General features: G+C 40.8%; 1 protein-coding gene across 1 annotated transcript in view; it reads right to left on the bottom strand.

Moving 5' to 3' along the window:
- The window catches only part of KIAA1549L (KIAA1549 like), a 146,532-nt gene that overhangs the window by 3,299 nt on the left and 116,555 nt on the right, over window positions 1-26,678 (bottom strand). Inside the window, exons 12-14 of the mRNA XM_074231612.1 lie at window positions 19,984-20,174; window positions 15,660-15,802; window positions 2,544-2,722 (exon numbers count right to left, since the gene is read on the bottom strand). Of these exons, the coding sequence (XP_074087713.1) occupies window positions 2,544-2,722; window positions 15,660-15,802; window positions 19,984-20,174 (513 nt within the window). The remainder of the gene's footprint in view (window positions 1-2,543; window positions 2,723-15,659; window positions 15,803-19,983; window positions 20,175-26,678) is intronic.

Raw genomic sequence — 26,678 nt, 5'->3', positions numbered from 1 at the left:
GCCTGACGATCTATGCCATATACTCAGCTCTTTTCTGGCTTAAAACTTGGTCAGTATCAGTACACATTATTGTGTACACATTGTGTTTTCTGATGAAGATTCAAATTTTCAGTAGAAAGCACACTTTGAAAATCACCCAACACATTTTTTTGGCAGCTCACCTGAGGCCAGAGGCACACTCTATAATCAACTCTTTGGTACTAGTTTACATAATCAGAGAGTGAGGTAGAGGAGAAAACCTTGGCCTTCAGTTAGGAAGACCTGGGTTCAAGGGCCTTTTCTAATAAACCCCTCAGTACCAACTCTCTAGGACTCCAAACTGCTCAGCAGACACTGCTCTGCATGGGTGGAATAAGTTTCCTTACTGAAAATGTGGATACACCCCCTGGCTCTGTCCTGGCTCCTCTGTTCTTTGCCCTCTGTACAATGTCACTTGTTGATCTCATCAGCACCCAATTGTTCAACCTTCATCCCATAGCAGTGATTTCCCACATCATCTATCCGACTCTAGTATTTATCCTGAGCTCACCAAACATATTTTGAACATCTTAGACTGGATATACTAAATAAGCATTTCCAAGTCAACATGTCCAAAAAAGAATTCATTATCTTTCCTTTTCAACCTTTCCCTCTTCCCAACTTTCCTGTCACTATTGAAGTCACTATCATATGCTTGTTAACTTCCATTAAATCCTCAATCCCAGGGGCAACTAGATGGCACAGTGGATAGAGCACTGGACCTGAGTTCAAATGTGACCTCAGACACTTAATAATTATTTAGCTGACATTGGACAAGTCACTTTGCCTTGCCAGAAAAGAAAAGAAAAAAAGATCCTCAACCTCTCACTTTCAGTTACTCTAATCTGTTGTCAAATCTTTTTATTTCTCTCTTCAGGATATCTTTATGTATACATAGTCACCACCCTCCTTCAAGTCATATCCTCTCTTACCAAGACTATTGCAATAACCTTCTAAATGGTCTCACTGCTTCATCTTTCTATACTTGAAAATTCATTCTCCCTTTAGTCATCAAAGTGATTTTTTTTTCTCTCTTCCACTCAGTAAACTCCAAAGGCTCCCTATCCTCTCCAGGATCTAACATAACTTATGTTTGCCATTTAAAACTCTTTCTAACCTAAACCTTCCTTTCTCTTCCCACTTCTAACATTTTACTTACCAAACAAAACGATACTAGCCCACATGCTCGTTGTTCCTTTTGCAGAATGACTCATTTCCCACCTCTGCATCTTTGCCTTGGCTGGTCCCCATGCTTGGGATGCTTTTCCACCTCACCTCTTATTCAACTTTCCCAGCATCCTCCAAGATTCAGTTCCGATCTCAATTTATTTGGAGACCTTTCATGGTCCCACCCTTTCATGGTGCCTTCCCTCTGAGATCATCTTCTACCTACTCCATAGTTATACTTTAAATTGTGCCTAACAATGTTCATGTTGTCTCCCCTATTAGAAACCAAGTTACTTGATAGCAGGGATAGTTTTTGTCTTTTTAATTTCTAAAGCTCAGCACAAGTGCAGCACACAGTAAAGGATTAATAAATGCTTTTGAACTTGACTTTGAAATGCCTTACACCAGTGAAGTCACAGGTTTATGGCAATACATGTAAGCATGTTGACACATATGTGTGTATTTATTATGGAATAGGGTAGTCTGGAACTATGCATTCAGTAGCACACACACATACACACACACACACATATATGAATATGTACAGTTTTCCCTTTCATAATGTGACTTTTCATATCACAACTTTCCCTATCACAAGTTTGATATATCTTGGGTCAGTGCCAGAAATTAAATGGTGATTTTTGGGGAGATTTGCAGATGATGCAAGAATGCCAGTAGATGACACAGAAAAAGTTTAGAAACTCAGAAATGAAAAAAAAATATGTATAGTATTATGTAATATCAACATATTTTATCTTTTAGTATCATATTTCTTCTCTGGTATGAAAGGAGAGTCAAAATATTTGATGCAGATTTTCCAGATAATGGGAGTGGTGTGCCCCTTATTCCCACAATGTGGAAGGGATCACCATACACACACATACACTAACATGTGAAGAGCTTTGCATGCTTAACAAGGAATTTATATTTGATCCTGAAGGTAAAGGGGAGACTTTGGAGGTCACTGGGTACAAACTTGATTGGCATAATGTGGGGCTAACTATATGTGTTGATGTTCATCCAATGTATATGTATCTATGTTGTATATGTTTTACCTCCATAAACACACACGGATAGCCCCAGACCATCCCACTCCCTAGGACTGCACAGGTCTCAGACAATCTGGTCATCATAAATAAACCAGAACAGAAGGAAGCCGAGAAATATGGGGAAGAAAAACCTGTTTACCTCTCATTCTGGCTGTATTACTGAATCAACTATAAATCATCATGAGTTCAGAGCATTCCCATTGGAAAAAAAAAAGGCCCCTGCCTAGTTGTTCAGAAACAACCTTCCCTTCCCTGGGTTCTCTCTTATCTAAGGACTGATTTTTGCCAACGTCTCCCAGAAGCCCTTACCTCTCCATTAATGATGGCTGAGTCCTGGCTCCGTTCAGACACTGGGTGGGCAGGGGCTAGGACGGCTGGCTTGATAGCGATCAGTTGGACAGAGCCCGAGGATGTGTCGAATGGATCTGGCACAGGCTTGCCTGTGCTATCAAAGAGACCAGCGCCTTCCTCTTCATCACTCACCGGCACTAAGGAAAAATGCAAGTGATTTTATTCCTTGGTGGCTGATGGGCAAGACGTGGTATGAGGGATGCTACCAGAAGATGTATGAACAGAAAAAACAGCAGGGAGGGAGGGAGAGAAAGAGCGGGGGGGGCAACTGATGGACAGTCTTGGAATGGTAACAGCCTTAGAGGATGGCCTTCCGTGGAGAGTCAGAGCCATTCCAGAGGAGGGAAGGTGGGAAGGGACCAGACTGTGAGGGCTGGACTTGAGCGTAGCAGCCCCAGGTTCTATTCCCACCTCAGACACCTGGAGCTGGATGACCTTGTGTGGTTGTGGGCAAGTGATTCAACTTCCCTGGGACTCAGTTTCCTCATCTGTGAAAAGAAGGGTTTTCCCTCCGAGGTGTTTTCCAGGTTTAGATCTATGATTCCCAACCTTTTCTACTTACTGCTTTTATGTCCTTGGCTTAGAATGGTACCTGCTCCACATTCATAAATGCTTGTGGACTGAGAAATTACCATCTTTCTGGGACTGAGCCTCTAATCTTTAAAGTGCGGGGATTGGACAGGATGTCCTTCGAGGTTTCTTCCAGCTCTGGATCTGGGAGTCTATGTCCTAGAATCATTTAAAAATGGGAGCTGCTTGAGGGAAGGGATCAGATCTTTGATTTTTCTTTGCTATCAGCCAGAGTTTAATAAATGCTGGTTGGTTGATAATGACCAAAGGGAAAGGGCTAGATTAGAAGACCTACAAAGTGCTCAAGATCTATAATGATATAATGGTTATTTTTGTTTGTTTGTGTTTTTGCAGGACAATTGGGTGAAGTGACTTGCCCAAGGCCACACAGCAAGGTAATTATTAAGTGTCTGAGTCCGGATTTGAACCCAGGTCCTCCTGACTCCAGGGCCAGTGCTCTATCCACTGCACCACCTGGCTGCCCCTGATTGTCAATTTTTTAAAAAAAATCTTGATTTTTAGAGTGCCTTCAATCAGTCAACAAACACTTACTTATCACCCATTGTGTTCATTATTTTAGGTGCTTGAAATACAAAGATAGAAATGAAGCAGTCTCTGTCCTCAAGGAACTTACATTCTGGGAAGGTTGGGGGAGGAAGCAATCCGTACATATCCACAAAGCATATATTACAGAAATGCAAAGTCATATTTTTGGGAAGAGACACCAGCAGCAGAGTCTGAAAGAGCTGTGTGTGTGTGGGAGGTGGCTTTTGAGTTGAGTTTTCATCAAAGACATTAGTTTTTAGGTTTTTGCAAGGCAATGGGGTTAAGTGGCTTGCCAAAGGCCACACAGCTAGGTCATTATTAAGTGTCTGAGACCGGATTTGAGCCCAGGCACTCCTGACTCCAGGGCCGGTGCTTTATCCACTACAGCACCTAGCCGCCCTTTCATCAAAGACATTTTAAACAGCAGATGTGAGAAAGGAATGCATTCCAGCCATGGGTGACAGGATGCTGCATGTCAAGAAGTCACTTCACCAGTTTCAGCCCCAGGTTCCTCAACTGGAAAATGGGGATAATCCCATTTTCATGACGCAACTCACAGACTTACTCTTTTCTGTATTTTCAAGATTTGTGATTTCCCTAATATAAAGGATCCTCTTCACCAATGCAGACCCTTACAATTCAATTCAATATGCTTTTAAGTCTCTACTATGTCAGGTTCTGAGCTAATTTGTAGAGATTGACAGTCAAAAATACAACCATCCCTGCCATTGGGGAGTTTACTTTTTAGCAGGAGAAACAACACGTACACATATGAGTAAGCTAAAAAGTTAGACCAAGTCATTTTGGAGAAGTGGGCAGTGCTAACAATTGGAACAATCAAGAGAGATCTCCAAAAGATGGCAGCCTTTGAGATAATGCCTTGAAAGATATAAGGATTTCAGGGAACAGAGGTGAGGAAGAAACCCATGGGATCATGGGCAGCTTGTAAATGGAACAGTCAGGTCTCCCTGACTCCAGGACAAACATAGGTCAACATCAGCCTTGTCTTGTTTGGAAGCAGGACTCTACAACCACATGGACACCAATTTGAAATTATGCTGTCTGCACTCTGATCATCATTCACCTCACCTTCCTGCTAAAATTTGGGCCCGGGGAAACCCAAGACTGTGCCATGATTTGAAATATAACTCTTCCCCACCTCTCTAAACTCCTCTTAATTGTGTTATCTCTTCCTAATAGGATATGAGCTCCTCCAGGGCAGAGTCTGCTTGGTTACCTGTATTTATATTTCTGATTTCTAGCAGAAGATCTTATAAATACTTCATCCATTCATACCATGATATCTCTACTTACAGAGCAATAATTCAATCAACAACATGCTGGGCTATATTTATCCAGATATCAAAGTTATCTTTCTATATCAGAAACATTAATTAAGACGCAGAAATGGGAAAACAAAGCTAAAACAACATTCAGTTCCTGACCTCAGAAAGCTTACAATATGAGTATTATTCATAAAAGTTGCCAAACTCTTTGGGTCAAAAGGTCCCCAGTTCTAGAGGACAACACTTCCAAATAATGGAATTTCCAACTGAAATGAAAAGAATCTACCCCTTAAAGGGTCAGTCCCAGGAACTTGTCTGGTGGACAGAAAAACTGAGTGATTTGCTCAGAAGACATCCTGAGGTAGTTAGTAATTATTAAGTGTCTGAGTGTCTAGTTTTCCTGACTCTAAGCCTTGCTGTCTATCTACCATGATGCACTGACAATCATGAATCATTTCTTCTCAAGTGATTTCATAGTTAGATTTCTTTAGACCCATACCTTCCCAAACAACAACCCTAAGAGATCAGTTTAAGGAGACACCACCTATTTCCCTGTCGAGTCCCTTAATTCAACATGACTCAACTCTATCTTGCCTATGGCCATTGCCTATTGGATGCTCTCCTTGTCCAAGTAAATACTACTTGACCTTCCTCAAGCACAAATCTGACCAGATTCAAAAAAAATGTCCAGTGGGTTCCCAATTATCTTCAGATCAAATATAAAATCCTCTCTTTGGTTTTTAAAGGTCTTCATAAGCTGACCCCTCCCTACCTTTCCAATCTTATTACACCTTCCTCCTTCCTTCAATCAATCTAGTGATATTGGTCTTTTTTGGCTAATCCTTGAAGGAGCTACCCCATCTCTGGACTCTTGTTCCCTATGCTTGGAAGCCTCTTCTCCACATCTCCACCTCTTGGTTTCCCAGGCTTCCTTTGGGTTTTAGCTAAAATCCTTTCCTCTGCAAGAAGCCTCCTTAAATTTGGCACATTCCTTCTGAGATATCTCCAATTTATCCTGGATATATCTTATTTGTCCACAATTGTTTGAATGTAGTCTCCACCATAGGACTATGAACACCCTGAGAATAGAGATTATTTTTTGATTTTCTTTTTATCGGAAACACTGAGCATATTGCTTAGCATAATAGTATGGGTTTGACAAATGCTCTTTTACTGACTGCCTGGATGATAGGGAAGTGAATATTCCCATTTCTCCAGACTTTTCAACTCATAGAGCTGAAATCTGCTTCGCCTCTCTCTTAACTGAGTGACAGAAGGAATTCTGGGCCCCAGCTGTACCTTTGTGATTTGCTTCATTTTAAAGACTATCCCATTTAAATAGCCAAAAGATTGAAAATGTATTGAGGACAACCCAGTAAGAGATAAATTAAGCCCCCGTTCCCACAAGGAAGTAAGTGGACAATTTAGGAACAAAATATGTTCTAGATGTTACATAAAATATGAATGTAATAGCAATTTATTCATATTTTTGCCTCTGTCCACCCTACCCCCATCTTCTCAACAGATTGAGATGTTATTTAAATTACCCAGAAACACACAGCTTGCATCATTCTGTCACTAAAAAATGAGTCAAGTTAAACTCAGTAAATGAAATGACTTTAGAAGGTAGAATCCAATAAGAAGTTATTAAAGCAGCTTGTTGGCAGATCCCCCTTCTCTAGGAAGTCTCTCCTAATCCCTCTTCATCCTATTGCCTTCTCTCTGTTAATGATGTCCTAGTCACCCATATAGCTTCTTATACATATCTTTTTGCATCTTATTTCTCTTATCAGATTATGAGTTCCTCAAGGGCAGGGACTGTCTTTTTTTTCCTTCTATTTCTAAGCAATTGACAATCAATCGCTGAAAATTAAATTGAGACAAATGAGAATTAAACAACAAAAAAACGCTGCCCCTAAAATTTGTATTCATGAGCTCCTACTTATCCAGAGTAAAAGGAACATTGGGTAGTGGGGAGGCTCTGGGAGACTTGAGTTTGAGCCCCAGTTATGCTATTAACTAACTGAAGAGTCTCATACAAATTCTTCAGTTTTTACCCAGGGTCAGACATCCTTCCTGTGTGGCTCACATGAGCTGTAGCGGAGAGAGAAGAAGGTTAGCCCTGAAGTCAGGGAGACTTAAATTAGTGTGATCCATCCTAGCTGTATGACCCCAAGCAGGTGTCTGACTTCTCAGGACCTTGAATAATACTCCAGATTCAGTTCCTGATGATTTATGACTCTGGATTGGTAGATGAAGTCATTAGACTGGGAGTTTCCCAAGACTGTTGAAATCAGATCTGGACTGAAGTGGAAGAAAAGAGTGAGTGAGTATGACATCATGATTGCCCTAGCTGGTAGAAGAGGTGAAGAGACCCTTGGTCTCTGCCCTGGTCAGACCTGGTCAGTTGGGATTTCTTCAGAGGAGAACCACCAAGATGGCAGGTGGCCTAGAAACCATGGCATCAAGGGTTAGCTCAAAGAATGGGGGATTCAAACCTGGAAAAGAGAAGACTCGGAGAAGGGGCACAATAGCTGCCTTCAGATGTTTCAGAGGGTATCTCTTAGGAGACTCATTCTACTTGACCCCAGGGGCAGAACAAGGGGCCATGGGTTGAAGCTTTGGAGAGGTGAATGCAGACTTGACTTCAAGGAATGCTTCCCAACTCTGAGAAGTGCCCCAAATGGAACAAAATGTCTCTTGCGAGAGGAAAGGAGATAGATTCCCATACATTAGAGTGTTCTAGTGGGATCTGAGTTTTCTAACTTTTAAGATAATAAAAAAGTCTCATTTCAATGGAAAAGAAAAAAGAAAAAGACAAGAAAAATTGCATTTAAGAGTTTTAGCTGATAATTAAAAAAAAAAAAAGATTTTCTCTTCCACTCCTGCTACCATCTCCTTTGCTGAAGCAATAGTCTGTGCTTGAGCTTCTCAGATTTCCCTGGATGTGGGGGTTTTGTTTGCTTGGCCAGACAGTAGACAATACAGGTACAGTCTGATTAGATCCTAAGCCCTGGTGCCCATCTTCTCAAGGATAAATGAGAGCAAATTCAAAAGGCTACAAGGCGGTGGCTCCCCTGAGAGACAGAAAGTACAATCGTTTGTAAGTTTTTCATCTTGGCTCAGGTCTATGTCTATCAGAAGTCAACTGGGAGTAGTGGAATGAGCATGGACAGGAGATCCATTACTCTGGGAGTTCATATCCCACTTCTGCCACTGACTAATGTCATCTGAGATAAGTTGTCCCCCCCGCCCCCAGGGCTCGTTTCTCTATGTGTAAAATGATGGGGATGGGTTAGATGCCATGGTGGGAAAAATGCTGGATCTTCAGTCTTGTGTGATAGGAAAGTCTCTTTTCTGTGTCTCAGCTTTCTCATGGGAAAAATGAGGGGACTGGACTGGATGACCTCTAAGTCAGTCATTCTTCACCTTTCCTAGGCTGGGCCCTCATTAAGCCTTTGGACCCCTTTTCAGAAAAATGCATAAAATATAATACAGAGATAAACAAGGAAACAAATAATGAAGACATATTTGCTTTCTCATAAAAGATCCCAGACCATTTAGGTTTTTCTAGCTTCAAAAATAAGGGTATAGTCTCCTCCAGCTCTAAGGTTCTGACACACTAAATTAAATTCCTATTACTTCATAAACTGCCTGAGAAATTTTCCTTTCAAAATCTGAACTTGATTGTGAGGTTCAAGTACCTAGATATACCAAATACTTTCTTTTCTACTACCAATTTCCGAAATCATTCTTTCCCAATCATATTCATGTCTACATGAGATGGCAGCCATCTCATTGACTTTGACATTTTGATAGCTAATGAAGCCAGTCATGCTGACGGTACTCAGATCATCTCAGACACAGTCAAAGTGAAGAATTCTCATTGAAAAGTAAATTTGAAGGCAGCTTAATGGAGACATGGATAGGGTATCGATTCTGGAATAAGGAGGACCTCAGTTGAAATTCAGCCTCAGACACTATGACCCTGGGCAAGTCACTTAACCCTGATTGCCTCCAAAAACCTAAAGTGATTTTGTAGAGAAGGACATCTGAGGTTAGAGTATAACCTGTAGCCCAAGATCACACTAAAAGAAAATTAGACCAGATAGTGATGAGAAACACATTCCCTTTCTTAATTTAAAGGATGTTATCATATGCTAATTATTCTTAGTAATTCTCACTCTATAATAAATTCTAAGCTCTAAGTAAGAGTTGATGTTGTTATTATGGGAAAAGAATATTCTGGAAACCCACTCAACAGACTGAGGTGCTACATATTCTATAAACTGACATTATGATAAAAACGGGCATCTTGGCTTTTCCAAAATGGTGATGACGGTGAAAATTTGAGCTTACACCGAAGAAAAGCATCATAGATACTCTTAGGGACTTCTAAGGTCATTTAGTCCAACTCATTTATTTTAGAGAAACTGAAGTTTAAGAAGATTGAAGTCCCGATCCCTCCAGTTATAGGTAATTTATTCTTTTTGAAATGGTGAACATTGTTATGTATTTTATATTTTAGCAAAGTCACAAATGGACACCATAATGAATACTGCCCCATGAGTTGAGTCAGGAGGACATGAGTTCAAATCCAGCCTCAGATACTTACTAGTTATCTTATCCTGGGCAAGTCACTTAATCCTGTTTACTTCAGTTTCCTCAATTGTAAAATGATTGCCCAGGGTTGTTATAAGGATCAAATGGTTTTAAATGCTACTGTCTACAGAACTGATAGAAGGGAAGGAGAACAAAACAAGAGCATTTAAGACCAGTTCTAAAATGATACTAATTCTATGTTCTTATTGCCTCTTTTTTTTTGTCTTTCAAAGAAATGAGAGGAAGCTTGGTTTAGAAGATAGAGAACTAGTATGGATCTGAGGGAGGACTTGAACCTAAGTCTTCTTGACTCCAAAACTGTGGTCTTAGGTATTCTAAGGTTCCTAGGCAATATGCTGAACTTGGAGAGAAAAGAAACCCATTCAAATCTTCACTGTCCTCTTCAGTAGTTAAGTGTTTGAGATGAAGTATGACTCTATGGAAAGAAGGCTGCAGAGAACCTCAGGAAGCTACCTGGAGGACCTGCTGGGCAACTCATTTAATCTCACTGAGCCTCAGTTTACCAATCTGTAAAATGATGAGTTTGGACTTGAACTCCTGCTCTAAATCCACAAGCCTTTGACTGTAGGTGACTCTTCAGCTCCTTTATTTGTGAGATACAATCATTTATCTGAAATAGCTGTTTCATAGGGTTCCTGAGAGGAAAGCTCTATACTAAACATGAGATACAATGGCTTCTATTAAAAGGAAGTCTTGTCAATATTAAAAACTCAAGCCCAGGTCTCTCAGAGGCTAAATCTGGAGTTCCGATTAGGTCCAGTAGGCTGTTGAATCTTGTTTTTATTGAGCTGATTCAACCATTTTTCTCTTGAAATATGAAAACTCCTAGGGTGGGAAGGAGGGAAGAGGGGAAGGGAGAAAACTTTACAAAAATGAGTGTTGAAAATTATCATTACATATAATTGGAAAAAAATAATAAAAAAATTAATATATATCAAACAAAAATCTCACTGTGGAGTTAAAAAAAAGAAATTTGAAAATCTAAATATTAAATCTTAATTAAATTATTTCCCCAACCATTTTTCATTTCCCTATATGGACACTTCCTTTCTAACCTCCCCAAGACCACTTTACCCCTTTCCAGTTCTAAAATCATGAATCATAATCAAGTAAATTCTGCTATTGTTCCTGGATGGGGTATGTCAACCTACTCCCATCTAGTCCTACTCACCATCCTATCACATTTCTGGATCAGTGCTCTCCCTAGCCATGACTCCTCTATATATGTTATTTTCTCCATTATAATGTAAGCTTTTTGAGCGAAAGGACTGTCTACTTTTGTATTGATATTCCTAGAGCTTAAGTAAGCCCTTAGAAGTGTCTTCCTTCCTTCCTTCCTTCCTTCCTTCCTTCCTTCCTTCCTTCCTTCCTTCCTTCCTCCCTCCCTCCCTCCCTCCCTTCCTTCCTCCCTCCCTCCCTTCCTTCCTTCCTTCCTTCCTTCCTTCCTTCCTTCCTTCCTTCCTTCCTTCCTTCCTTCCTTCCTTCCTTCTCCAGTAATCCCCTGCCCTGCAGGAACATGGTATTTCACCTTCCCAAGGACCCCAAACATTCAGACATTCTCAGCTGGAATTATATATCCTAATTAGTTCCAAAAACAAACAGAAGACCTGGCATGCCTGTCACTTGCCCCAAGTCCATGCACCTGTGTGCTATTAAAACTGAGGTGCTACCTATCACATCAATATAGCAAGAAGTGCTTTGGGGACCAACTTGTAACTTCATCCCAAGGCGTAACTCCACCCAATCATGCAGACCAACAACTTGACCTTGCCAAGTCCAAACTGAAATACAGCTCTCATCTTTTTCCTGAGGAAACAAAGTCTATCAAGCCAGTGAAGGTCATGGTATGTATAGAGGAAAAAGCACTGGGACAGGAGACAAGAAGACATGATTTCAAATTTCACTTCAGATACTTCCTGATTTGTGACCCTGGGCAAGTCACTCCACTGATTTGAGTCTCTGAATCCTCTGCTATAAAATGAAGATAGTAACATCACCCGCTTCACAGGACTGTTGTTAGGATCAGTAGATTGTGTGTTTTTAGGGAGCAGGGCTGATTTTCACCTTTCTTTGTATGCTCCCTTCCTCCTACCTCCTAGTACTCAGAATAGTTTCGGGTGCATAGTAGGCTCTTAATGAATTTGTTGACTGATTCTTTATAAGTTTAATAATAAACTTTAAAAAGTTTATTGACTGGCTAAAGCACTTTATAGATCTTAAAGGGCTATAGAAATGTGAACTAGTGTCTCAAAACAAAATGACACATTTGGCATATTTTTGAGAGTGCAAGATCAGGTTTGGGGAGGATTTATGAGCACACAAATTTTATTAGAATCCCTTCTCAAGGTCTGTAACTGAGTAAACCAGAAGAATATAGGGCACAGAATCACTACATAGTATGTTCAGATTTCAGCCCAGCAAAGAAATTGGAGATTTAGAGCAGGAAGGGACCTAGGAAATCATCTGATCCATTTTATAGAGGACACTTCAGTAGAGGGCATTTCAATGTCTTGTCCAAGGGAATGCAATAAGTGGGATTTGAACCCAAATCCTTTGATACCATGGCCAGGGCTCTTTCCATTGTACCATGACGCTTCCAAAGTCTTTCATGTAATGCTTATCAACAAGATGGAAAAATATTAAAATTAAGTGGATTTTAGATCTGGATGAATAACTGAACACAAAGAAAATTAAGGTATAGGTGCCATCTTGGAAGGGGGTTTTAATGGGGTACCTCAAGGTTCTGCCTTAGGCTACTATAGAATGCCTGTCAAACTTTCAGATAACATAATGTTTGGAGGCACAGTTAACACTTTGGATGATGGAGTTATTATCCAAAAGGATGATGATGGGCTAGAGCACTGGGTTAAATCTAAAAGATGAAATTCAGTAGGGTAAATGTAAGAACCCGAACCTGAGTGCAAAAAATCAACTCCACGAGTATGACTCAGGGGAGATAAGGAAAGATTTAAGTTGTTCTGAAAAAGATCTGGGTGTTTCAGTGGAATGCAAGTAGTATGATGTGGCAATCAAAAAAGCTAATGTGATCTTGGGCTGCATTAAGAGAAGTATGACTTCCAGGAACAGGGATGGGAGAATCCCATCATTCTCTGCCCTTGAAAGGCATCTGGAGTCTGGTGTTCAGTTCTGGACACCATGGTTTAAGAACGTGGATAAGCTGGAGGAGGTGACCAGGATGGTGAAGAACTTTGGATTCATGACATCTTGATGGCTATGACCATGTTTAGCCTAGAGAGAAGAAGGTTCAAAGGATACATGATAGCTACATTTAAATGTCTGAAGAGCAATGGAGGGCTTATCCTTGGCCCTTTATGACCATGAGGACAAAACTGGAGGCTACAATGGTGGCCATTTAGTTTTGGTCAGTAAAGAGGTTCTAATGATGAAAACTTCCCCAAAGGTGAGAGGCTGCCTTGAGGGGCAGTGGGTCTGCCTCCTCTGGAGGTCCTCAAGCAGAGGCTGGATGACCATTTAACATGGTCATTATGTCATCATGAAGATTCTTTTCACACGTAGGTTGAACGAGAGGGAACCCAAGGCCCTTCTAGCTCTCACATTCTGCAATTCTGTGATATTTCTATGTGTGAGGGAAAGCAAGTTTGGCTGAATCATAAAATACATAAAAGAGAGTGAGTCATATGAAAAGACAGATTGGATCCAGCCTGGGAAAGACCTTAAAAGCCATAAGTGATGAGTTTTACCAGAGAACCAATAAGTGCCGCTAATACCTCCTTTGAGCTAGGGATCAGAATTCTCCCATGGAGACATCTGGAACAAATAGTCATTCTCTCCCCATGGAATATTTCAGATCTTCTCTAGTAGAGAAGCAGAGGGAGAGATTGAGACAGGAGAAGAGGAATGGGGGAAGGAGACAGGATCAGAGGAGAGAGTCTCACAGTCAAGAAAAGGCAGCTGCCAAGAGCAGTGGTGTCTTGGGACTATGTGGTGGGTAGGGGCTATGAAGCCTCCTGGATGGTCCTTCTCCCCACTCCAATCCATTCACCACACAGTTGCCAAGATGATGTTCTTAAAGCACAAATCTGACAAGAGCACCTCCCTTGGTCAACAAATTCTGTTGTTGGCGTTGTTGTCATTCTTGTCGTTGTATACAACTCTCCATGATCCCATTGGGAGTTTTCTTGGCAAAGATACTGCAGTGGTTTGCCATTTCTGTCTCCAGCTCATTTTACAGATGAAGAAACAGAGGCAAACAGAATTCATTGGCATGTCCTGGATCACTCAGCTAGGAAGTCTTCCTCATGCAAGGACTGCTATTCTACAGGTAATTCCACAGGTTATTCCACAGCCTTTACCTGGCTGTCCCTCTCACCTGGGACACACCTTGACCTCTTGGATTCCCTGCCTTCCTTCAGGTCTAAACCCCTCTCCAGATGCTAAGGTTACTTTCTATTCACTCTGCATATATATCTACACTATTTCCTCTATTAGGGGGAGGAAGGAGCCAAGTCTTTCCTGAAGGCAGGAGCTGATGTTGTGTTTCTGCTCCCCACCCCTCCCCTTACTTTAGCACTAAAACAATGCTTTATTTATTAGGTGGTGTGTGTGTGTGTGTGTGTGTGTGTACTTCTCCACTTACATTTCTTCCAATTCCCCTCCTGACTGTCACAATGGAAATGCCCCCCCCCCATCCCTGCTTCTATCCTCCTCCTCCCATTAGTGATTTCCTCACAAGAACCTCCATTTGAAGCTGTGCCTGGGCCAACCATAGCTCATTTCTCTGCCACTGCTCTCCTTATTCTCTAGACCTTTCCACCTTGTTCCCACACAGGCATCTTCCTCCCATATCCTGGCAGCTCCCTTCCACATATTATATCCCTCTCCCACCCCATTAGTTTCTCGAAGTTGAGGACTGTGTTTTTGCCTTTCTTTGTAATTATAATTCTCAACATAATGCTAAGTCCTTTTTCTGTTGCTTTGGGGTTTTTTTGCAAGGCAATGGGGTTAAGTGACTTGCCCAAGGTCACACAGGTAGGACTATCCAAGTATCTGAGGTTGGATTTGAACCCAGGTCCTCCTGACCCCAGGTCTGATGCTCTATCTATTCTGCTGCCCAGTTGCCCCAAGTCAATCATTAATAAATGTTCACTGATTGACTACTGAGAAGTCAGTGAGTTTGTGTTCAGTGAACAGTGGCAGCAAAGGTCAGGATGGTAGTGGTTTATATGTGGCCTGTGTATATCTATGCAAGAACAGTGTGTGTTTCTGGTGCAAATCTGGGTCTGTGGGGCAGTGAAAGATATCTATTTAGGGGGAGCTGCACCTTCCCCCTTCTTCCCCCCCCAGTGGAAGGATGCATCTCTTTGGGTAATAATCACATTTATTGAATGTCTATTATGACAGCCCCTGAGCTAGGGGCTGAGGATCCAGATGGGAAATTGCAAAGGCCCCTACTCTTAAGGGACATCTGATACTAGTGGAATAGGCACAATGCATGAAAATGGGATGCCAGGACCATAGACAAAGAGCCCATTTAACCCAACCTCCTCATTTTCACAGTTGAGGAAATTGAGGCCCAGGGAGTTTATTTGACTTACCCAGGGTCACTAAGAACCTGATGAAGCATTTGAACACAGATCTTAATATTTGGTACCCTACCCATCATATCAAATATAAAGATAACTCTAATTAATCTGAAGATTGTGGAAGGGAGGTATGTGAGCACAGATGCCTTTATGGAGGGGGGCAGTGTCTGTAATATTCATGTGTACCCGAGAAAAGAGCATCTCACAGCTGAAAGAATTCTGGCATTGGGACATTCCCTTCTGACCCTTACTAACTGTGTGACTTGGATTCCATCACTGGTAATCTGGAGATGATAATTCTTGTCCCACCTCCCTGATAGAATGACTATAACAAAAGCCCTTGAGAAACTTCAAGACAAGTAGTGTGAGCTCCTCAAGCAGGGTAGGGGTAGGAGGGATGCTTGTGGGTCTGTCTCCGGGAGGGGGGATGGCAGCAGGTTGGGGGGGGACTCCCAGCCCTGGCCCCCTCCCGGCTCCCTGCTCACCATTTCTCTTCCTTCCCTCCTCTTTTGTCCCTTTCTGCTGTTGTGCCGTGGCCGTCGCAGTCACATTCTGGGGCGAGGGCCTCCCGGGACTGGGCTTCCCTGATTCGTTGCTAAGGACCGAGCCGTTCTCACTGGGCGACCTGCTGGAGGTAACCATGGCAACAAGGGAGGCAGTAAGTTTCTGTTGGAGCTGAGTATCCCAAGGTTATATAGGTTGGGCCCCTCCACCAGCCACAGGGGCACACGCTTCCATGCTGACTTCACACAAGAGAACATGTAAGCACACATGTCCACGGGCCATGCACACATGACAACTACACACACACATGTAACCACACTTATACCCACATACACACATGCATACCACACACACCCCAGAACCAGGATGAGTGTTTTGCAAACACTGGACTCTGAAAAGGACTCAGCTGTGGGTCCTATTTTTCTTTAATTAACCTGCTGTGGTCATGGAAACGGTAAATAAGACAGGCTTCGTTCTCAGCCACCTTTCTAAAGGCTGAGCTTTGGCAGCTGCCACAAAGGTCAAATCTATTCACAGTTACTTCCTTGCTGGGCCACATTCTTCACATTGGAGGAAAAAAAACAAACGAATCAGTTTTTTTTTTGGCATTTTCTTTCTCCCCAACTCATCCTATTCCCATCTAAACACAGGACCACAGACTTGGAGCTAGAAAGAGACCATAGGGGATGGAGTATGAGATTTTAAATCATGAAGTCAGGATTTGACTCTTGCCCTCTATGTGACACATCCCTAGGTAATTTATGTAAACTCTCCCAGCCTCAGCTTCTTCATCTGTAAACTGGGAATAACCAATATAACTCTATCTTCCAGAATCTTGAGAATTCAATAAGATAACATATGTAGAACACATTGTTAAATTAAAGCACCATATAAATATTATTATTAGTCACCTAGGTGGCACAGTTGATTGAAGGTTGGGTCTGGAATCAGGAAGACCCCAGTTCGAATCCAGCCTCAGATACTAACTAGCTGTGTGACTCTGGGAAAGTCACTTAGTCCTGTTTGTCTTAATCCACTGGAGAAAGGAATGGCAATCTACTCCAATATCTTTGCCAGGACAATCCTATGGATGATATGATTCACAGGGTCAGGAAGAGTCAAACCTGACTGAATTGACTGAACAATACAGCATCTTTATTTTATTTTATTATTTTTTATTTATTTAAGGCAATGGGTTGAATGACTTACCAAAGGTTACCCAGCTAGGCATTTTTTTTAGGTTTTTGCAAGGCAATGGGGTTAAGTGGCTTGTCCAAAGCCACATGGCTAGGTGATTATTAAGTGTCTGAGGCCAGATTTGAACTCAGGTACTCCTGACTCCAGGACCAGTGCTCTATCTACTATGCCACCTAGCTGCCCTAGAATCTTTATTTTAAAGAAAAGGAAAGAAAAACTTAACTTCAGAGATTTAGGATCATAGGGAACTTATTAGTAATTTAGTCTAATTAATCTTATCTTATAGATAAGACAAAAGATTTCACTAGTTTAAGGGAAATCTTGGTGAATAAATTCCCTCTACCAAAGCAGGTCAGCCTCTACTCTGAAATTTATAGTTTCAGAAATTTAAAATTTCTGAGTTTCCTCAGATCCTGAGGTGTTAAATGACTTGCTTGGGCTCAAAAGGAGAAATTGAACCCAGGTCTTCCTGACTTCAGAACAGACTGTCTGTTATGCTACCTCCATCATGATACACAGCAGACATTTAATAAATGCTTGATGAACTAGCATGGTGGTGCTGGGCCGTAATTCCTGCTCCCAGGGTAGCCAAGGCTGGTGCACAACTTGAGATGTGACAGTTGTAAGCTGCAGTAGGGGCTACAAGTCCATTAAGTCCAGGCAGGGGGATTTGGACTATCTAAAAAAGGGGGGAATGGTCCAGGTTGGAAACAGAGCAGGTCTAAACTCCCATGCTGATCAGCAATGGGACCGAGCCAAGAGTGGTCTCTCCAATTTTAACCTGAGGGAGGTAGGGAGACCCAGTCTTAAAACAAACAAATAAATGTCCATTTATTGATTTGGCCGATGTGAATCATGGAAGGCACTTAAGGGATGATTCAATCCACCCCTCTCATTTTAGAGCTAAAGAAACCAAGATCCACAGAAAGAAAAGGGTCTTCCCCCACCTCCACTAAGATCTATCTTTGTATTATGCTGCTATTTCTGGCTCATCTGCCATCCTATACTTTGACACTATGGGACAGGGTGACCTTTCCATACCTTCCTTCATTCCTTCTCAACTAACTTTGGTCATTCTGTATTGAGAAATGAGGCTCTTCCTTGACCCTGGACAGTTCTCTAGGAGCTCGTGCTTATTTCTCTTTTGAACCCAGACTAGGGCTCTGCTCTCCTAAGGCTCTGTGGGAAGATCTCCATCTCAGAGCTCTCTCTGGGATAGACTGTCACTTGCTGCCCGGGTCAGCTTTCCCTGGGACCAGACAGAACAAGGGAGACACTGGCCTGCCGGGCCTTGCTCTCCCCACACAAAAATTGTTTCTTTCCTTTGAGAGGAGCCAAGGAGGCAGAGTTGCCCAGGTAACATGAAACTTGTCTCCTTTCTACTCTTTATTGTCCTAATTTTGAAAGAATGGTGTCCCCAAAGTCCACAATGGGAACAGATGGACGGTCAGGGACCAGTGGGCAGGTCGGTTTATGGGGAATGAAAAGGAAGGAGGTTATAAAAGGAGAGTGAGAAGGCGGGGGGGGGTAGTCAGATTGAGAAGGGGTCTTAATGTTGTGCTGAGAAGCTGTCCTGGAGGCAATAGAGAAGTTTTACATGGGGAGAGAGGGAGGTAGAATGGTTATCCCTAATGTTTTGGGAATATCAATTTGGCAGCTGCATGGAGCATAATGGATGGATTGGAGAGGGAGACTGGTGAGGAGGCCACTGCAAAGGGAATGATAATATCCACATGCCAGCCATCCAGGACTGTTGTGAACATCAAATCTACTATAAATGCCAGGTCTTAAAACCATTAACAAAACAACCACCAAAGAGAGACCTAATATTCATTCAGCAAAGATAGTAAGCATTGTGTGCTGCCTGTAGAACACCAATATAGGCACGATTATAACACAGAGATAGAAAAATTATTCTCAGGTTCTTTTTACCATTCTCCCCTGTTCTAAGTTCTAGGAGAACATCATGTGGATCTTATTTATTCTAATCCAACAAGAGCAAAAGGAAAGAATAAAAGAACTTCGAGAACCTCCTGTAGTTGCCAGGGCAACTGGGTCAGAGGCCCCCACCTCTGTACTAGGTAATCAATAGTCCTATCCCAATTAACAAGGAGCATTTGTCCCCAAAGTCTACTAAAACTTAAACCTGCACTAAACCTTATGGGACACCCTGTATAGAGTCTGTATAATATGTCTGACATCTATAAAGTAGTCGAGCTTTTCTAAGCCCTCTATTTACCTTGCTACAGAGGACCTCAAATAATTATCTTTAAAACTAATAGTTAACATTTATGTCGTATTTTAAGATTTGTGAAATGCTTTACAAATATGATCTCATTTGATTCCTATAACAGTCCTATAAGGGAAATACTATTGCTATTTACATTTTACAGATGGGGAAACTGAGGCTGGGGGAAGTTAAGGGATTCACCCAAGATCAAAGAAGAAGGAAGTGTCTAAGGATGCATTTGAACTCAGAGCTCCAAGTATAGCAATAGCACCTAGCTGATTCTATGCCCTAGATTAGTTTGACCAAAGAGCCTGGCTGTGTTTTAATACTGACCCATTGATTAGTTAGATGTATATAAACACACATTTGTTACATGTTATATAGGTTATGTATGTTATATTTATGTGTGTTATACAGATATAAATGTAGAGGGAGTTGTTGATTGAAATATTTCGGTAAAAAAATTTAAGATATTTTTGGAATCCATCTACATGATAGCTGAAAAGCCTTTTCTTTCTTTTTTTTTTTGTGGAGGGGTAGAGGCAAGAAAGTCATTCTATTTACATAAGTAAGTCATAACCCCTCAGTGATCTGGGCAACTCTCCTTACCTCATATAATACATATATTATAATATTGATTTGTTACAAGGAGCATAATAATTGCTCCTGTTTGGTATTTAATCACCAGTGAGAGGACTTGGCAAGGTATCTGTTTGTACAGGTGACTAGCCATCTATCTCACCTAGGATCTTTTTCAAGAATTCAAAGAAATCTCCAGATGCCATCAAAGAGAAAAGCTCAGAATGAATTTCAGGGATCTGCTTGGCCTCATCTATTTGCCCACCTCACTTCTGGGGGAGGGGGCTACATACATGTACCTTTTCCTCGTTTCTGTGGACTGGGCCGTTTTAATGGTACTTCCGTCTTGGGCAGTCTCTCTTTCCTGGGAGGCCGGCGCGTCTCTGACCGGGAGGGGCAGGACCACCGTTTCCTGGGTGACCGGGATGACCTCTTCATCGGCTCCTTGTTGGCCCAGGTGTTGTTTGGCGTAATCAAAGCCTTGAACTGGCTGTAGAAAAGAAACACAGATGGATGTGTACATTTCCTAAGCCGTGTTGATGTAGTGACCTTAAGAGGCAGCAAGAGGGAAAACTCACTCATTTGTTTGACCAATATTTATTGTCTCCCAGGAGAAGTAGATTCCTAACAATGGGCAAGCCCCACGCTGACCTCTTGTAGTGAGTTTAAGAGATCTGGATAAGAGTCACCCAAGATCAACATGGATAGACGGGTTGTGATTTGTATCCTTGAAGATAATTTCTCTATCAATAGCCAATCTATACTTCTAATACTTTTCTGAAGCTCTGTGAACATGGATAAACCAAGACTACTCCCATTATATAATTATTAAAACAGTTTATTAAATTATTAAGTTTATTTATTATTAAAACTGTGATCATTTAAAATACATTATTATTACTATTATTTAAAATTTACATAGGACTTTAAGGTATGCAAATTATTGCATGTTATCTCATTTAATCACCACAATAGCTCTGAGATGTAGGTACTTTTATTATTCACATTTTTACAGATAAGAAAACTGAGGTTAAGAGAAATTTTGTGATTTCAGGGTCACACAGAGTGAGTCTGAGGGAGGATTTGAATTCAGGCCTCCCTGACTCCGAGTCTAGTGCACTTCCCACTGTGCCACCAATAAGACTGAACTATGCAAAGGTCCTATGTTAGGGACCTTCTGAGGAAGCTGATGAAAAAGACAGTATGATGTCATGCAGAATGGGGGCCACTAAACATAATAATATAATAATAATAACACCCTGAAGTCCACATATTGACTTAGAAAAACCAAATATTAACATTATCTATGTTCTATTGCATTTTTATTTATTGTATTCAATATTTTCCAATTACAGTCTGGTCTGGACTTCGCTTGGGGGTGCTCAGAGCCATGTGATTGACACCTCTAATATAATATAACATAGATCAAGACTTAGTCTTGAAGCCAAGAGGTCCCGAGTTCAAATCTTGCCTCTGACATGTATGAGCTCTATGACTCTGGTCAACTCACTTAAACTCTTGATGTGCTAAGACTATAATCAGTTAATGAGAAGTGACTGCAGGCTATATTTGGTCAAATATCTGATTAATTCACCCCTAAAAAGCTCCTAGATTTATTGAACTTGGATACCCTCCTGCAGTTACCATGGCAATGCCATATCAATATGGTCCATGGGTCGGTGGTCTCCCACTGCTGTATTAGGTCATCAAGAGTCCTATCCTTACTAAGTAACATTCATCCTAATTGTCCCCAACATCTATTAAAACTTAAACTTACACTAAACCTTAAGGGACACCCTGTACTGAGTCTGCAAAGCACTTTCTGGACCTTATTCTATTGGAAGGTAAGTTTCCTGAGGGCAGAGACTATTTCAGTTTTTGTCTTTGGATCCCCAGTGGCGAGCACAATCTCTGTGAATAATAACTCTTATTGTAGCTAACATATATATTGGGCTCTCTAGGTCCCAGGGACTGTGCTAAGTGCTTTTCAAGTATTATCTCAGTTGATTCTCATACCAACACTGAGAAGTAAGTGATTTTATTCTTCCCATTTTATTGATGAGGAAACTAAGGCAAAGAAGGATTAAATGACTTTCCTATAGTCACACATAATAAATGCTTGGGAATGGGCAAATAAACTGTCTATTTGAACCCCACAAAAGCCCTGTAAGAGAGATACTTCAGTTATTTTAAGTTTTAATTATATTTATTTATATTATTATAATATTATAATATAATTATATTATAATATTACATGTTATTATATTATATTTATAATTATTAACTTATTGTTAAGTTGCCATTTTATAGGTGAAGGAACTGAGGGTGGAGAAGATGAAGTGAATTGCCTATAGTCACAGGGCTATAGCGCCTCCTTTAAGGTATACAATCGCCTATTAGATTTGAACGTTCAATGTTCAAAAAACACAGTAAAACTTCATTATTCTGCCTCATTTAGAATTTGTGATCGTTCAGCTTGTACTGCCTATTGAAAGAAATTGTTAGGCAAATTAATCATATAAACAAGATTACAGGGGGTTTGTTTAACCTGCTTGGGAAAATGACCGACTATTTCACGGACTTTAGAACATTGATTGTGCGAACCCAACAGACATTCCTAAATGAGAATGGAGATTGTCTCTTCTTTAAAGCAACCCCAGTGGGAACTCCTCATCAAGAGGGCATCATTAGAAGTCAGCTCCATTTTTATCATGGAATTTAAGTAGTTGCCGTATGACCTTTCGACAAGTCAATTTCTTTACCTGTGAGATGAAGCTCCTAATGTGCTATTTTCATCCCAGGGGTCCTGGGAGACTTGGATGAAAAATGAAAGTCTAGTCCAATACACATGCCAGTGTAAGGCACCATCATCATTATCATTAATATGGAAAATAGAATTTCTTTCAGTGAATTTCTGCAGCTTTAGACCCTCTTTTCTCCTAGTTCATTAGTGGAAAATCAGTGAGGTTTAATTGGATCAGCATTCTCCCCTGAATATGACAGCTGAGAGCCAGTCTCCAAGGGGATGTTCAATTTAGGCAAAAGCAAAGAGGATTGCCTTTCTCAGAAAGCCCCTATTCTTCCTAGCACACTGGCATGGCCAGTTTAGACCTGACTTTCTAGTAAATCACAGTTTAGGTTAAACTGGCAACAGTCTTTTTCATCAAGCTAATTTTTAGGATTAAATATAATCTCAGTCTTTTGATTCATCAATATTTCAGTCCTTCCCAATCAAAGGAAGTTAAGGTTCCTTCTAGCTCTACCTCTCTATGACTGACATTGCCTTAGGCTCTAACCCACACAGCCACAATTCAATAAATTAAAAAGACATTTACTAATAATAGCTTATAGATTGCACTTAGAGAAAGCTATAAGATTTGCAAAGAACTTTATAAATATTACCTCATCTGATTCTCACAGCAATACTGGGAGATGGGTGCTATCATTCGCCCCTTTTTACAAATGTGGAAACTGAGACAAAGAGAGGTAAAATGACTTGCCCAGACTCATACACTTGAGTTGAAAAAAGTCAATGTCTCCCACTGCATCTGGGGCCATCTCCAGCCATCCAGATCCATATCTTGCCACTGGACCCTTATGGCTCCAGAGGAGAAAGTGAGGCTGGTGGCCTTGCACAGCCCTGCCTCACTTAAATCCAATTCACCCGCAAGTCAAGACATCACCTTCCTGATGTCATTGGTCCTCCAAATAACAAACAGTAAGTGGACATATTCGAACGCAGATCTTGATACCACTCAGCTACCGAGTTCTGTATATACTTTGCATAGAGTCATCTGAGTACAAATTGTACATTTCTGTAGACTATAAGCTCACTGAGGGAGCTGTTTTGTTTTTGTCACTGTATCTTTGGTGTACAGTGCAAATCAAATCTTGTAATCAGCCCATTAGCAAGCACCTACCAAAAGCTAGACACCGTGCTAAGGGATAGAATATATAAATGTATATTACATTACATGTAATATAAATGTAAATTAATTATCTTTTGCCCTAAGAAGACTTAAATTTCCATTGAGGGAAAACTACCATATGCATAAAAATATACCCCCAAAATACAAGACAGAGTCGATTGAGTTGGTGAGTGGGCTGCTCTCCCTAATGAAATCTATTCCAGTTTAGGAGATTTCCAATGTTCCTGATATCTGAGACTTAGAATGTGTGCTTGAAGTAAATATTTGCAGCTAGAAAATTTTCTCTTCTTTTCAGGTCACTGCCCAGATCCTAAATGAAACAATATTATGGAGGCTGACCAGTCAACGTGAAGGGACAGAATGCCAATTTGACAAATCTTTCCTGGGTAACTGTACTTCTCTCCTCCATGACTTGTCCTCTTTGGAGCTCCTAGAACCCTTTATTTTAGAATAGTACCTGATAAACTTAATCAGGTGATATCATGTATCAAGGTCGTCTGTGTTGGAAAATCCTCTCAACTGACTTAAGCTCCATGAGAGCAAGGACTAGATTCCATTTTAACTCAGTATCCCCCTTCTCCTCCTCACTTCCACCCCTAGCCCGTTGCCCTGGCTGCATTAGGCACTCAGTAAATGTTGGCTGAATTGGAATGAATTGGAATCCTATTGTCTCTGAACATCAATAAATCTCAAGAGATCATTGTGGTCTCCCAACTCTGGATTCTAGATGAGAAATAGTCTTGCAAAAGCCTATGAAGGCCTAAACTCCCTACTTGGCACACGAAGGAACTCTATATGGTCAATAGGATAAGCAGAGAGGGCACACTATTCCCCCAGGTTATTTCTGGGAGTAGGGATCATTTAGACTTGGCAACAGTTCTAACTCTTGGCTCAGGAAAGTGAAGAATGGTCTAAGGAGTCTCAATTTAAGTTCCAAATCTGACTGAGAAAGGAGATCCTCTATTTCTTTTTGTTTTATTTTTTTAGTTTTTGCCAGGCAATGGGGTTAAATAATTTGTCACACAGTTAGGTAATTAATAAGTGTCTGAGGACACATTTGAACTCAGGTCCTCCTGACTCCAGCGCTGGTGCTCTATCCACTGCACCACCTAGATGCTCTGAACCTCTGCTTCTTGATAGGTCCCTCAGCTTGACAGGGTTCCTCCTGTAGGAATCTTTTAAGTTCTATTCACAAATAACAATTGTGCAATATTAGCAGATTCATAGACGATGTCTTTAGTAGCCATTTTTGTTAGGCTACATGACCTAATTCATAGGTTTTAGAGATAGAGACAGGTACATGTTTGACAATTGGCCCTATTTGGCACATTTTAAAGTTTAATCTATATAAACAATCAACTGGACAATAAATCAAGCTCTGATTAGGAGCATTTGCTAATCTGGGTGGGGGGAGTGTTAATGCTTACATTGGCAAGTTGCAATTAGCTCTCTCATGAGCACCTTTGAGCTGGTTCTAGCACACCCCTGGATAGAAGGTTCTCAAAGATAATTTAAGTATGGGATCATCAATCTAGGTATGCTAAGAGGTTACCTAGTTCAATCATACCATTTTACAGATGAGGAAACTGAGGCTCAAAGAAGTTAAATGACTTGCTCAAAAGTCATGCAGGTAGCAAATTGCAGATCTTGAATTCAAACCTAGGTCCTCTGATTCCTTGTTTCCCCCTGATAAGAGTGTAAGGAGGGGAAGGAAATATTTCTTTATTTTTTTGATATTAATATGATGGTTAATAATATTTATTGATTGATTACTCTAAATTCAGTTCCCTTTGCTTTGATACCAAATGATATCATTAAAAACTAAAGCAAATGGAAGAAAAGTTCTAAATCCTCATAATTCTTCATGGATGATAATGGAGGAATTAAAAAAGAGTAAAAAGCACTCAGAAACCCATGTAGTTCTTAGACCATCTGTAAACAGACCTATTTAAACAAGCAATTGATTCCCCAAGAAGAGAACTGGACAAAGGTAAAGACACTGACTCTGATATTGACCACTGCTAAGTTTAAGCAGAGCCAGTGAACACTTGATATCGTGGCCAAGACAAGAGTCATGGCATTCAAGGACTACAAGCTCATTATCAAAATACTACAAGAGGGCAGCTAGGTGGTGCAGTGGATAGAGCACCTGCCCTGGAGTCAGTAGTACCTGAGTTCAAATCCAACCTCAGACACTTAATGATTACCTAGCTGTGTGGCCTTGGGCAAGCCACTTAACCCTATTTTCCCCTGCAAAAAAAAAAACCCTAGGAAAAAAACCCCAAAACACTACAAGGAAAACAACTGAAAGTTGTGAACAATATCTCCTTATACAACAATGAAAGTAGCTGAAGAACAATGAGTCTGCAGAAAACTGAGTCTAGGGCCAATCAAGTCAGCTCAAGTCAGAAGCATCTGTTGTTTAAAAACGCCAAATAAACACGAAATGGCACAGATCTGCAAGTATTTCTATAACCATCTATACTTATCCCTGATGATACAACCAATCCATGGTTATTTTTTTTTAAATAGCCTCATCCATCACCCAGAATTTTACAGGAATAGGGTTCATTCACCAAGTAAATGACAAATAGCATTCCATGACTGCAACTCTATCACAGCCCTTTGAGGTCCATTCAAGTGTCAGAATGTGACCTAGGATAAATCCTTATGGACTCACTCCTCTACTTCACCTGGCAAATATTTATGAATTGTGTACTATATGTCAAAAATTATAAGAGACACATTGAAGACTCAAAGCTCAAAACAGAACACTCCCTACTTCAAGGAGATTACTTTTTATTGAGGGGGGAGAGAAAAAATACAAAGAAAAACATAAATATGTGTGTGTATATGTATGCAAATATACATATATATATGTATACTGCCTGTTTATATACATCCACGTATATATGTGGAGAGAGGGGCAAAGGTGAGAGAGAGAGACAGAATGAGAGAGAGAGACAGACAGACAGACAGACAGACAGACAGAAGGATAGATACAAAAAGAGAGAAAAGAGAGAGAGAGGAGAGAGAGAAAGAGAGGGAGAGAGTAAGAGATAGAG

Source organism: Macrotis lagotis, chromosome 3 (genome assembly GCF_037893015.1).
Source record: "Macrotis lagotis isolate mMagLag1 chromosome 3, bilby.v1.9.chrom.fasta, whole genome shotgun sequence".
Taxonomy (NCBI): Eukaryota; Metazoa; Chordata; class Mammalia; order Peramelemorphia; family Peramelidae; genus Macrotis; species Macrotis lagotis.
This window is presented reverse-complemented; position numbering and strand designations above follow the sequence as displayed.